Below are 15,185 nucleotides of genomic sequence, written 5' to 3'. Positions count from 1 at the left end.
GATGCGTGGCATTTGAACATCTAATGGGATCTATTTATGTCATCTGTGAGTTATCCTGACCAAAGGGGGCAGCACCTAGCTCAGAGTGTTCCGAAGCGTGCCTTTCTGAAGATGTCACGGGCGGCGAGCGCAGCAGCCATTACACAGCGCATTTATGAAGAAGGTCGGAAGCGCGACGAGTCAACGGAAAATTCACAGACTGCGGATACCTTCTAAAGACATCTACCAGTTACCACCAAATATAGATTAAAAAAATCACGCGATTTCGTGTTTAAAGAGCTGTTATCCGAGGTTAACAGCGGTGTTTGGCTGTGTTTTGCGTCGGCCCGGCGCAGCGCGTGAGTGTGGCAGCGCGCTCGCTGCTCGTTTAATTAACGAAGAATCTGTGAGGATTACCGTTAACGCGGGATCGTGCCGGTGATGGATGAAAAAGCGTTCACGAAAGATTTAGACCAATGGATAGAACAGCTGAATGAGTGCAAACAGCTGACCGAGAACCAAGTGAGAACACTCTGCGAGAAGGTAAAGAAATGGTCAGGATTTTAATACATTATTAAGTCGTACTTCTCGTAAACATAAACTTAACATCATTGTAAGTGAACGCACTGGGTGAAAATAAGATTACTAGGATGTTGAATGAGATGTGTATACAAACATACACCAATAACAGAAAAAATATGAACATTATTATTTTTAATATGGTGTAACGTTATTATTCATAATTCTTAAGTCTAAATTTAAATAAGAACGGTTATATTATTATTTTTAAACAAAAACTTGCAGTACATCCAGACCTCTTGCCACTGTCTGTTCGTTTCATGATTTTCATGTGTTTATTTGGATGAATTAACACCACAGCCAACACACGTCAGAGTGTCAAAATAGGTTAGAGTTGGCTGTATATATTTTTTTTTACCTAATATTTCAGTGTCTTTAATTAGTTGTATAGTATAGATTTGTTATTTTACTCTCTGAAGATATGAAATTGACTGCCTGTCTGGTTAAATGTTAACCTGTAAAGCAAATTCACTCTGTTTACTTGGTTTTCTGTGATATCTTCATGGCTCCATATATAGAACAAGAGGTAACCTTCCGTTTGTTCTCGTGAAACCAACACGGAAGTGACTAAAACTGTAATTTATCGACTTGTCGCTAGAGGCTGGCCCATAGACTCACCATGTTGAAATGCCCAACTTTACAGCAGGAAAAAAAAAGAGTTAACAGCCTGGTATAAAAGCCTGGTAAAGTTGGTTTGGTCTATAAATCAATCCAAACATGTTTGCGTTCACACAAAAGGCAATCCGGCAATTTTCCAGGACTAAAGTGCAGTGTGAAAGGGGCTTTAGAAAAGCACACCTCTCTTCTACAAGACCCATGAGAACCATTGTATCGTATAGGCTTTTCGTCAACACGGATCCAGAGTTTTAGGAGAGTGAAACCGAGTCTCAGAGTGGAAAACGCTGCCTTTGCATTTTTTGTGTGGACAGCGAATCCATAATTTTTTCTGAAAGGATGACATAGGGGTGGGCGATATCTCGATATTTAACATGTATCAAGATATTTTTTAAACACGATATGGATTTTGCCATCGTATATATCAATATATTGTTTATATTTTATTCTGATTCCGCCGCTTTGCTTGTTTGCCTTCTCTGTGCTGTGCTCGCCCCCGCCTCCTTGATTTTATTCCCCCTCCCCTCGCGTGTTCTCTCATTGAACATGACGGCGTCCTCAACCAGCCCGGAGGCTACAGAACTAGTCTAAAAAAAGGACAACTGGCTCCATTATATGGAAATACTTCGGTTTTAAGGCGTCGGGATGAACAGCAGGCTTGAGCAGAGAGAGCGAGAGAGAGAGCGAGAGAGAGAGCGAGAGAGAGAGCGAGAGAGAGAGCGAGAGAGAGAGAGAGCGAGCAAGCCCTGGCTGCACGCTCACCGTCTTCAAACAACATGAGCGCTGTCTTGCTCTCTCTCCCTCGCGCATATTAATCAATTGACACGATGGTGTCAATGTTTAAATCATTTAAAATGAGAATGTAAGTGTGCTCACCCCATTTTTGTTTGTAAGAAAAAATTAGATTAGATTACATAACGCAATATATATTGCATAAAAATAGAATATCGCAATGTAATTTCTTTCCCAATATCGTGCAGCCCTAGCTCGCGGTAGGGCTGCACGATGTGTCGTTTAAGCATCGATATCGCGATGTATGAATCCACGATAGTCACATCGCAGGATGTGTGATGTAGGCTGTCGTAGTTGATTCGTTATTCATTAACTCTACGGGCCAGCTGCTCCCCGGCCCTTGACGAATGTGGTTGCAAGCGCGCGCGCGCGAGAGAGAGAGAGTGCGTGCAACATTGCATTGTTGCAGAAACTGACTAGCTAGTCACCATTTTTACGCGAACATGCTCACATCTTTGTTGTTTGAACAAAATTGATTCAAAAATATAGGACTGTTGTCAGCAGTGCTTGAAGAGGGCCGGTACGCACCACAGTACATCTATATTTTAGTTTTTAGAGTACCTGCACTTCTGACATGTTGCCCGTACTCAGAGTCAAAGCATCAGGGTCTGGGTGATTATGTGATCCCATATAGAATATTTTCTGTTTTTTTTATTATATTATTTAAAATCCCTTTACGTGAATGAATGCAAGCGGAGTGTGTGGGGTGTGAGAGCATGTCAGGATAGGCGTGCAGTGTAGTATATTAATAATTGATTATTGATTACTCATTTGAGTCAGTACTTTATAACGAAAATAATATCTTAAAATGAAAAGAAGCATACTTTTGCGATCACATCATATTAAACTTCCAGGTAAACTCCTGGAAAGTCCAAGGATCCAGTAGGTGAATACAAACAGTTAGTTCAAAATGGCTTTTTCTTTTCACTTCAAGCACTGATTGTTAGTGAAGTGTTTCGGAGGGCATTTACACCTGGTCTTTTCATGATTGGATGGCTATCTGATTAGAGAAAATGCATTAAGTGACCTTTTTCCGCCCATGATGAGTTTGCTTCTACGCATGTTATACTGACATGAGACTTTCTATCTAACCTCAGGTCAGAGGCTGTGAATGTTCCCTGGAGCTATGTTTGAGGGAAACTGAATTATTGACCTGTGTTTGCAATGATGGAACTTGCGGCTGTAGATGGCTAACCATGCTTTAGGGAAACGCACCCCTGATTGGGGTTTCAAAACTTTCTCATAAGATATTTTCCTGCTTTTACAACATTCACCTGTGCCTGATACACTATCCTGTTCTTACACCCCCAGGCTAAAGAGATTCTCACTAAAGAGTCAAATGTGCAAGAGGTGCGCTGCCCGGTCACAGTGTGTGGAGATGTGCACGGCCAGTTTCATGACCTAATGGAGCTCTTCAAAATTGGAGGGAAGTCACCTGACACTAACTACCTGTTTATGGGTGACTATGTAGACAGAGGATATTATTCCGTGGAAACAGTCTCACTTCTTGTTGCACTAAAGGTATGTTTGCTAAATTTGCTACAGTTGTGTTGCAAATTTGACATTTTGTTACTACATTTGTCTACTTCATTTGTAGGTTCGCTATCCAGAACGCATCACGATATTGCGGGGAAACCATGAGAGCAGACAGATCACACAGGTGTACGGTTTCTATGATGAGTGCTTGAGGAAATACGGCAACGCAAACGTCTGGAAATATTTCACAGACCTCTTTGACTACCTACCCCTCACAGCTCTGGTGGATGGGCAGGTGAGAAATCCTCCTCCTCATATAGTTATAGGAATAATAACAGAACAGTTTAACTTCTCTTACAGTTACCAGGTTATCTTCCATAGAGCCAGCCTTAGAATCCTCTGACTGCTGCTGATGGCTGTTAATAACTCCTATAACTCTCTTCGTCAGATCTTCTGTCTGCACGGTGGCCTCTCTCCATCTATAGATACGCTGGATCACATTCGTGCACTGGATCGTCTGCAGGAGGTGCCACATGAGGTACATGAGTACAGTTACAGATCACATTCATCCCAGCAAGCAGTGTCTAGTAGATTAAAGAAAAATTAGATGTGTGCGAAATATTAGTATACTTATATTACTTTTGAATAAATCCAAATCTAGTTTTAATTTAGATTTTTAGAAAAAAAATTAATCTTTAGTTTTACTTTTGAATAACTATACCTGGCTCTCGCCATGAACATAGCCATAGAAGCTAGCATGGTGTAAAAAAGGAAAGAGAAAAAACCATCACTGTTTTAGATAATAATTTATTTTACAGTGAGATATTGCAAGAGTATTTTTGTTATTTTTATTATTGATGTTATTATATTGTAATTTGCATTATTATATAGATATTGCATCAGAGAAACAACTGCGTAGCCATTTTAAGAATCTTGCCTTTGCATTTATGTTTTTGCAGTACCTATAGCATCAATGTTGAAGATTAATTAGCTGGTCAAGTGGATTTACTTTTTTTTTTTTTTTTTAAATAACTTATTACTTGTGCAGCCAAGCACAGCAAATCTGGAGTTTTTTTAATAGGATTTTTTTAATAGAAAAATCACAACTCTATTTTTTTTTCTTTTGAAGTAAACTTTATTTTTATAGTACTTGCACCCCCATTCTACATATTTCTTATGACTCTCTCATCACTTCAGATGTTTGTTCTATTCGACCGTAAGTGCTCTGTGAAGTGGAAATCACAGGATATTTCTCCATGATTCCAGTTCAAAACTAGTGTATATATTTCATTCAATGTCAACGTGCAGTACACATGCAAAACGCTAGTCTGCAGTGTTCACGGGCATGTTGCTTTTTACCAGCAGTACCACGACAAAAGCCAAAGAAAAGCAGCTTGTCGGAGAAGCACCAGCTGTGACTGGCAAATAAATATCAGAACAGATAATTTATTTAAAAGTACAAAAAATAGAGAACAACGGAACAGCAAGTCAAGTCAATGTTATTTATATAGCACTTTTAACAATATAGATTGTAACAAAGCAACTGAACCGCATCAAATAGTAAAATAGTGTCAATAAAGAAAATACACAGTTCATCATTGATTACAATGTCATCCATTCATCTAAGCTGATGTCATCATCCAGCTTAGTTCAGTTTAAATAGTATCTGTGCAATCAATCTCTACAAGGATTTGTAACGTGCCAGTGTTAATTTCGTCAACGAAGACGATAAAAATATTCGTTAACGAACATTTTTTTATGTGACTAAGATGAGATGTTGTCGAGCTAAAACTAATATCTGATGATAAAAACTATGACGAAATTTATGCCGCATCTTTGTTAACATGACAAGATGGAACTATAATGATATTTGTGGACTACCGGACATTCAAAATGTGCGTCCCTGTCATTGGATTGCAATCGGATAAAGGGCGTTCGCATATCTAGTCAAGGTATGGCAGCTGCAGTGGATGGATAGACTACCAAAACGCGAACAAACAATCTGAAACAACGACCTCAGCACCCAAAGGGGTAGGGATAAGGTGACCAGACATCCAGTATTTCCTGGGAGTCACATTTCGTTGTCAATTACTTTAAAGTTAGTGATGTATATGCGAAATCACGCTGATAGAAGTGCTCACTCGCGCGCACTCTCAACTTCTTCACTTCTCATATACAGCGCGCAATCAGTTTTCAGTGCTCAAATACACACTAAGCAGTTCAGATTTCTGTCGTGTGTAGAATATCTCGCGTAAATACAGTCGGTTGTGGATTAAACTAACGTTCACAGGTGGGTGAAAACTGAAAGTGTATCAGTATTACATGCATGCCTTCCATCTTAAAAGGTCAGCATTCCTAATTAAGTACATATCCTTGTCATTCATGTTAACCAACAAAAGATGATAAATGTACAAATGTTAAGTAAACACTGTAACTGCATGTACTACGCACAACCTATGGCATAGTTTCAACAGAAGTATAAATCAGACTTTAGGCTACGTTCACACAAAGCGAGAGCTTTCCCTACCTGATCTCCCAAAATGCCAGATTCGTGTGGACGAAACGCGTGGTCTGACTAGGGGCAAGATGTGGGCTTATGATGTCATAGTTTCAGAAAATATATTGCTGTCCATACGAAAACAGAAGTGCAGTGTTTTCAAATTTATCTACTGGGACTAGGATTGGGAAAGGCTGCTTTAAACAGTACAGATGTTCAGGGCAGCTTCACAGTATTAAACTTGATAGTAACATATAAGTGATGCAAACATCAAAAATTCAGCAAATCCAATTTCTGCTGTAAAGCAGCTCTAACAGCACAATAGTGTCATTATTCAGCTCCAGTCACGTCAGTGTTGTTTCAGTTCAGTAACTGTGTAAAGTTCATTCATTATGAAACAAGTTCAATTCAGCTATAAGCAGCTCTTCTGAAGACAGTAGTGTCAGTGTATTCAGTTGGTGTCAGTTTAATGTTTTCCCCAAATCGTACAGCCCTAGATTGATGGATCTAATCAATCTCAACAAATTAGAATGTTAACATTCAAATCAGCTAATTAACTCGAAACACCTGCAAAGGTTTCCTGTGCCTTCAAAATGGTCTCTCAGTTTGGTTCACTAGGCTACACAATCATGGGGAAGACTGCTGAACTGACAGTCGTCCAGAAGACAATCATTGACACCCTTCACAAGGAGGGTAAGCCACAAACATTCATTGCCAAAGAAGCTGGCTGTTCACAGAGTGCTGTATCCAAGCATGTTAACAGAAAATTGAATGGAAGGAAAAAGTGTGGAAGAAAACTTATAAATTTAAATTAAATTCAAAATTTGAAGCAAAAACTAAATGGTCTGACTTTAGCTATGTGAACTTTTGTTACGTAAACTTCTGCATGCGACATAAACAGCAGACAGACTGAAAATGCAACTACACTCTCTAACAACAGGTGATGCTCATGGAGCAGCAGTAAAGGAGCTGTTACCGCTGTAAACAAAGCAGCTCTGTGCTTATAAAGACTACTTTAATATGCATTAGGGATGGGACGATAACCGGTTTTATTGATAACCATGATAAAATGTGCTGAAGGTTAGTAATATCGTTTAAAAATGAATTATCATTAAAACCGTGTTTGATTATCGCGGTTTTAATAACTCATTATTAAATCATGTCCAGCCAGCAACAGTCTGACGCAAGCGCAGCGCACAATGTTTTTTTTTTTTTTTTTCGAGAAGGAATGGCGAAAGTCAGTGACTTTTCTATGCTTTTCTATGCTTCTACACTTTTCATTGTAAGGAAGGAAATGCCACAGAATTTAATCTTTCTTTAAATTAAGTGCATAGAGTTGCTTGTTTTATTAGTTGTTTGTTGATTATTAAATATAAAACTTGCTGAAATGTTTTCAGTGTGAGCATCAACTATTTTTGAACACTTTCATCTCGTTTCAACAAAACGTGATAATATTGATAATCGTGACAATTTTAGTCACTATAATCGTGATATTAAATTTTCATACCGTCCCATCCCTAATATGCATTATACAGAGGCAATATGAAAAGAAAATATCATCTAAACTTTTCGTAAAACAGTCAGTTATCCTCCGTTATACATTCATATAAATCAACAAACTTAATTCAGTATTGTCTTCCTATATTTTGTATATTGGGAACAGTGATCTTGCTCTGACTTGTGCATTATTTTCTCCTATTTGCATCTGTCTTCAGTGTTTATGGCCTCCGTTAACAGCAGTTTACAGACTTTGTAATATTTTCACACAAATTACATTTTGGAAAATGATTGCAATGTTTTTTGTGTTCAAGATCAGAAAAGAGATCATCTACATAAAAAATATTTAAAAAAAACACCAGTTGGGTGATGCATATTTGGAGCAAAAACCTTCCATTTATGGCTGGTTGACCGGTGCTTCTCTAACATTTACACAACTAGTTAAAGAACGGTTGTCTTGTATATTGTTCTGCTTGTGTCTATAAATGTACACCAGCCTTGTTTTGCTCCCTGTATCCTGATAACTGCTCTGCTAACTGAGAAATTCTTATAGTATAGGCTGCACTTACAACATTCACCATCACCTGCAGTGCATTACGGGCTTTCGTTTGCTCTTATCAAGATAAGATTCATGCATTTTAAGCAAAACTTTGCCTCTTCAACTTATTAGCTCCTCGGATTAAATAACCAAGATAACAGCTATGCCTGTGAATGTTAAACGCATGAAATATTTGACTGGTTTATGGAGAACACATCTTTGTGTGTGTGTTTCAGGGACCCATGTGTGATCTGCTGTGGTCAGACCCTGATGATCGCGGTGGCTGGGGAATCTCTCCTCGTGGAGCTGGTTACACATTTGGACAGGACATTTCTGAGACCTTCAACCATGCTAATGGCCTCACGCTGGTGTCCCGCGCTCATCAGCTGGTCATGGAGGTAAGATCCACAATTCAATTCCTCACAATAAAGATAATCAGATAAAGTAAAACCTTTTTTTTTCAGGGATACAACTGGTGTCATGATAGGAACGTTGTCACTATCTTCAGTGCGCCAAACTACTGCTATCGCTGTGGCAACCAGGCAGCTATTATGGAACTGGACGATACTCTTAAATATTCGTTGTAAGTTGCACTTCTCATGATAATCTTTCAAATATCAACTGTCATATAAAGTGTGATTTCAACACATGTCTGAATTATATTTCAGTTGGTTCACTTTAAGAATAAAAATGCCTATTTAAATTACTTTAAAAATGTGACCGTTAACCCCAAAATATTTTACAGGAATATTCTTATAGGTGCAATGCAGACAGTCTTTAATTTTAAATTGAGGTATGTAATTGCCATCAAAATGACACATGCAGGAATGTTTTCTGAACACTCCTGGAAAATCAACCTACAAATGTCTCACTGCATATTATTGCTGAAACGATTAGTCACAATTAATAAAAATTGTTGACATTTTTGTTGTATGAGCTCATATGACCTAATGAAAGAGCCTGCAGTGATGTGATATGACCAGTGTGGCGCTGTAGCGCAAGACTGTACTGCAGCAATGCACAATACCAGCTCAACATCGTGATGTCTGTCAGCCATTGGCATCGTATATCAGCCCAAATTTAATTACAGTTTGATTTTCTGCTATAAAGCAGCTGGCCAATGTGGAGCTAGCTAATGATAAAAAATATTTTTATGTATGAATGCAAAAATAAATCAATACAAATATAAAAAAATCATTACATTAAAGTGATAGTTCAGTTTGAAAATAAATTCAATGTCTTAGCAGAATGATGCTTCATTCAGTCAGTTACTTCATACTATATTAATTGGAGAATTAATATACTTATTATGAGATCTATAGTCTAGTATTTTGTCATGTCACGTAACTCACATTCTGTAGACAAGGGTGTATTTAACTCTCTTTTTTAGCCTCTTGTTTAACTGTAATATTTCTTTATTTTAGTGTTTTGCAGGCTGCATGTTCACTGAAGGAAGTGCTAAAATAAACAAACACATTTGTTAATGATTGAGCCTCATTTCTAATTATTTGTTTCAAAATTTCATATATATATATATAAATAATTAGTATTATATCAACATTCTTGCCACCATCACAGCCCTACTGGTGAATGAGAAAGTCTTATATTTATTTCTATTGTAAAAAATAAATAAATGTAATTGTACAATAGTAATATAATTTTGTTGTTGTTGGCATTTGACTTCAAAAGCTGAAGTGATTACCTTGTTTTATTTATTGGTTAGAATATGTGTAACTCAGTAATTTAATTGTAACAGCAGAATAATAGAACAACATCTACTGAGCAATTGGTGAAATAATGATTAATCGATTATCAAAATAATAGTTTGTTGCAGCCCTACTGCATATTAAACCTGTATAGGTGGTAGAAGTAAAGAAAACAAATGACAGTCACCATTAAAAATAGTGGGAATAAAATAAAGCAATGAGAACTGAGAGGTAGAATGTGCTTAATTGCCATTAAAATGTCACAGTGCAAAAAATATGAATAATCCTAAAATTGTTTAACTGTCATGCCTTCTGCAAAATCTTTTTTTTTCTTATTGAGGTTTTGGAGTGGAAATTGTTTGAACAGTGAGCTGTACATTTAAGCCACTTTTCTTCTTTTCCCCAGCCTTCAGTTTGATCCAGCTCCTCGACGTGGAGAACCTCACGTCACCCGCCGCACCCCCGACTACTTCCTATAAGCGAGCATGAAAGAGCTCTGAAGCAAGCAGAAAATTATGACAAATCCAAACGTAACATCTGTTCATCCATTGTATATAAAATGTTCAGACACGACAACACTAACATGGACCAAAATGTGCCATTCAAGCATTTAATGCCCAAATCAAATCGCTCTGTCTCAGTACTGCTACAAAGTGTCTCATTTTAGCCTATAGTTCAAATTGCCTGCTGTATACAATATGTATAGATGTTCCCTTCATTCTGCAATTGTAAATTATTCTGAAGTAAAAAAAAAAAATAAAAAAAAATTGTGAGTAGCTTTCTTTCTCACTGTTTCACTGGATAAAAAAAAAAGTCCTTTAAGTTGGCAATGCTAGGCATGTGAAAAACAGTAACGTTTTCTACAAGTGCACAAGCTGACATCCTTTCCTGTATCTTCACAAAAAAAATAAATCCTATTGGGAAGGAATGTTAAAACCGGAAAATGTGCCTCTTCTGTTCTGGGAGCATACACACGTGTATATGGACTTTATCTGATTGTTCCTCTTTGTCTGATCTTACCATTTAATTTTCTTATGCGTTACCTGTCTTCTGTGTATTTGTTAATAAGTGTTTGAAGTAATAAACTACTTTTAATCACAAGCTACTCCAAAGCTACTCACTAGTTGTGCTTTTATTTGAAATTGATAGTTTATGTTATCCATAATGAAATAATGGTGACAATGTAAAGCAGGATAAATCAGCAGCCACAAATAATGTAGATTTGCATTTTATTTTTGTATTTTCCATTAAGAATTGACTGGATCATTAAAAATGGTACAGATGGTTTTTAAAGCTTTGACTGGTTAGCATAGTCCTCTGCTTTCTCTTCATTCAAAGACTCATGAATATCTATGTTTTCTGAGACAAAGAACAAACCCAATTCATTACTTTGTAGTTAATTAAAGCAGTGATTAATTCCTTGGTTTTGGGGAACTCTTGAGGTTTATTTCCAGATGAATAACTGCTGTTGTTTCTAAAGTCAAGTCACCGTCATTTATGTAGTGCTTTATACCATAGAGATTTTGTCAAAGCAGCTTTGCAGTCTTAAACAGTGCCTACAGGAGGAAGGTATTACCCTCAACACGCACAAGACAAATGAGATGATAGTGGACATGAGGAAAAAGAGTTAAACTCACCAGCCACTCACCAGCGGAAGACAAAACTTGAAATTCACTATAGCATCTACAAAGACAGCCTTCATGCTTTTAATGTGAAACTAGCCACAGCTAGACAGAATTTCTTCTCAAACCTTATAAACAGTAACTTAAATAACACTCGTACTCTTTTTGCCACTGTTGAGAGGCTGACAAACCCCCCAAGTCAGATTCCCAGTGAAATGCTATCAGACAGCAAATGCAATGAGTTTGCATCCTTCTTTTCTGAGAAGATCATCAATATCAGGAAGGCGATTAGCACATCCTCAAGTAATGCAGAGGTCAGACAGATTAGGCCACAATATCAAAAAGATACTATGTCGATTTTTGAAGCAATTGATAGCAAAATTCTGGAAGACATAGTGCAGCACCTAAAATCGTCAACCTGCTATTCAATTCAATTCAAGTTTTTTTGTATAGCGCTTTTTACAATACAAATCGTTACAAAGCAACTTTACAGAAAGTTATGTTTCTACAATATTTAGTAGTAGTTAGTAGTTTGTGCACGTTTGACAGGATTTTAGAAAAAATAAAAAATAATAATAATAATACAAGACGTAGTCAGCTAGACGATGAACTATCAATATTATTAATTAATAGTAATTATATGATGCAGTCACACATGTAGCAATAATTGTTAGTTCTGTTTGTTGATTCAAGGTTAGGATCATCTGGGGTCCTCTGAGGGTCAGCATCATCTCTTCTCAGTTGTTCTGGATCCAGACTGAAGCTTGTGTAAATCCTAGTTACATCCCGTGGCAAAACATAGAAACAAAATAGAGACATCATTAGCATAGCTGCTGATTCAACAAAGTAAAATTAGTTTAACCCAAGCTAAAGAATAAAAATGCAGTTGCAACTACACTCACAATTTAAGAGATACATTATTCGTATGCTTGGCGAAAGAGATGCGTTTTTAATCTAGATTTAAACAGAGAGAGTGTGTCTGAACCCCGGACATTATCAGGAAGGCTATTCCAGAGTTTGGGAGCCAAATGTGAGAAAGCTCTACCTCCTTTAGTGGACTTTGCTATCCTAGGAACTACCAAAAGTCCAGCGTTTTGTGACCTTAGGGTGCGTGATGGGTTGTAGCGTGGTAGAAGGCTAGTTAGGTACGCAGGAGCTAAACCATTTAGGGCCTTATAGGTAAGTAATGATAATTTGTAACTGATACGGAACTTAATAGGTAGCCAGTGCAGAGACTGTAAAATTGGGGTAATTTGATCATATTTTCTTGACCTCGTAAGGACTCTAGCTGCTGCTTCTTGGACTACCTGTAGCTTGTTTATTGACGAAGCAGGATCTTGACACACTTCCCACATCTTTTTTCAAAAATGTGCTTAACTGCTTAGAAGCAGATCTTTTAGAAGTGGTGAACGCCTCACTTCTTTCTGGGACATTTCCAAACTCCTTAAAAAATGCAGTTGTTAAGCCCCTCCTGAAAAAGAGCAATCTTGATAACACCATTTTGAGCAATTATAGACCAATATCTAATCTTCCTTTTATAGGTAAAATTATAGAAAAGGTCGTTTTTAATCAGCTGAACAAATACTTAAACTCAAATGGATACCTGGACAACTTTCAATCTGGTTTTCGACCGCATAACAGCACAGAGACAGCACTCATTAAGATAAATTGAATATTCGCTTAAATTGTGAAACTGGCAAAATATCGGTGCTGGTATTGCTAGATCTCAGTGCTGCGTTTGACACTGTCGATCATAACATACTACTAGAGAGACTGGAAAACTGGGTCGGGCTTTCTGGGATGGTACTCAAATGGTTCAGGTCATACTTAGAAGGGAGAGGTTATTATCTGAGTCTAGGAGAGCATAAGTCTAAGTGGACGTCCATGACATGCGGAGTCCCACAAGGGTCAATTCTTGCACCTCTCTTGTTTAGCCTGTATATGCTTCCCCTAAGTCAAATAATGAGAAAGAACCAAATTGCCTATCACAGCTATGCTGATGATACCCAGATTTATCTAGCCTTATCTCCAAATAGCCCAATTGACTCCCTCTGCCAATGCATTGATGAAATTAATAGTTGGATGTGCCAGAACTTTCTTCAGTTAAACAAGGAAAAAACTGAAGTCATTGCATTTGGAAACAAAGATGAAGTGTTCAAGGTGAATGCATACCTTAACTCTAGGGGTCAAACAACTAAAAATCAAGTCAGGAATCTTGGTGTGATTCTGGAGACAGACCTTAGTTTAAATAGTCATGTCAAAGCAGTAACTAAATCAGCATACTATCATTTAAAAAAAATTGCAAGAATTAGATCTTTTGTTTCCAGCCAAGACTTGGAGAAACTTGTTCATGCCTTCATCACCAGCAGGGTGGACTATTGTAATGGGCTCCTCACCAGCCTTCCCAAAAAGACCATTAGACAGCTGCAGCTCATCCAGAACGCTGCTGCCAGGATTCTGACTAGAACCAGAAAATCTGAGCATATCACACCAGTCCTCAGGTCCTTACACTGGTTTCCAGTTACATTTAGGATTGATTTTAAAGTACTTTTAGTCGTGTATATAAGTCACTAAATGACCTAGGACCGAAATATATTGCAGATATGCTCACTGAATATAAACCTAACAGAGCACTCAGATCATTAGGATTGAGTCAGTTAGAAATACCAAGGGTTCACACAAAACAAGGGGAGTCCTCCTTTAGTTACTATGCCGCCCGCAGTTGGAATCAGCTTCCAGAAGAGATTAGATGTGCTAAAACACTAGTCACATTTAAATCTAGACTTAAAACTCATCTGTTTAGCTGTGCATTTATTGAATGAGCACTGTGCAATGTCCGAACTGATTGCAATATATATTTTCACTGTTTTTTATTTTATTTTATGTAAAATCATTTTCTAACTGTTTTAAATTCATTTTAAATAAGTACAGTTTTAATAATTTTAAAAGTTTTAAAATTGCTTGTTTTATTCTTGTTATTATTTTTCTTCATTACTATTTTACTTTCTTTTATGTAAAGCACTTTGAATTACCATTGTGTATGAAATGTGCTATATAAATAAACTTGCCTTGCCTTGCCTTGCCTTGCCTTGCCTTTATCCGAGAGCTTGAAGTGGAGAGGATGAGCAGCTTTAAATACCTGGGGATCCTCATCAGTGAGGACCTCATCTGGACACTCAACACCACCCAACTGGTTAAGAAGGCACAACAGCAGCTGTATTTCCTGATGAGGCTTAGGAAGTTTGGCAAGTCACCTAAGATACTCAACTTCTACAGCTGTGTAGTTGAGGGCGTCTTGATCAGCTGCATCACTGCGTGGTATAGAAGCAATACTGCAAGGGACCAGAAAAATCTGCAGAGAATGTTGAAGACTGCTGAGAAGATCATCAGGACTCCACTGCCCTCTCTGCAGGCCATTTACCACTGCAGAGTCCACAGAGCTGCATCCATCATTAAAGACCCCACCCACCCCCAACACAGACTGTTCACACTCCTACCTTCAGCATGGAGGTACAGTATAGGAGTAAATTGCAGGACTTCCAGATTAAGGAACTCCTTCCTCTCAGCTATTAGACTCTTAAACAGGTGGCTAGCTGGTGGACTTATTCTTCTCATAACAGTCGGTTCAAATTGTTGTCTCAAAATCTCATTTGAACATTTGTAATGTTATTGCTGTTATTACTACCATTGAATATTTGTTAATATTACTCAGGTAGCCTTATCTCAGTTTGCACTGTTACTGCTGCTATTTTGTGTAGTTGCACTCAATTTGCATGTTGCTGCACTAGTTTTTTGCACAAGTTAATGCTCTACATTTGCGCATGTAGGTGATATATACATAGTCTATATATTATTTTTCAGTCTATATTCCTACTCTATACTCT

The 15,185-nt window shown here is 37.6% G+C and overlaps 1 protein-coding gene across 1 annotated transcript; it reads left to right on the top strand.

The window, feature by feature from the left end:
* The first annotated feature begins 104 nt into the window (after positions 1–104).
* Positions 105–10,795, top strand: LOC132116498 (serine/threonine-protein phosphatase 2A catalytic subunit beta isoform). The gene is made up of 7 exons (XM_059525390.1): positions 105–522; positions 3,277–3,486; positions 3,563–3,736; positions 3,890–3,979; positions 8,210–8,371; positions 8,438–8,556; positions 10,086–10,795. The coding sequence occupies exons 1-7, from the start codon at positions 421–423 to the stop codon at positions 10,156–10,158; spliced, it is 930 nt and encodes a 309-aa protein (XP_059381373.1). The 5' UTR covers positions 105–420; the 3' UTR covers positions 10,159–10,795.
* Positions 10,796–15,185: the final 4,390 nt, after the last annotated feature.

The sequence above is a fragment of the Carassius carassius genome, chromosome 35, assembly GCF_963082965.1.
Source record: "Carassius carassius chromosome 35, fCarCar2.1, whole genome shotgun sequence".
NCBI classification, from domain to species: domain Eukaryota; kingdom Metazoa; phylum Chordata; class Actinopteri; order Cypriniformes; family Cyprinidae; genus Carassius; species Carassius carassius.
Note: the sequence above shows the minus strand (reverse complement) of the source record. Positions and strands in the feature narration are given on the sequence as shown.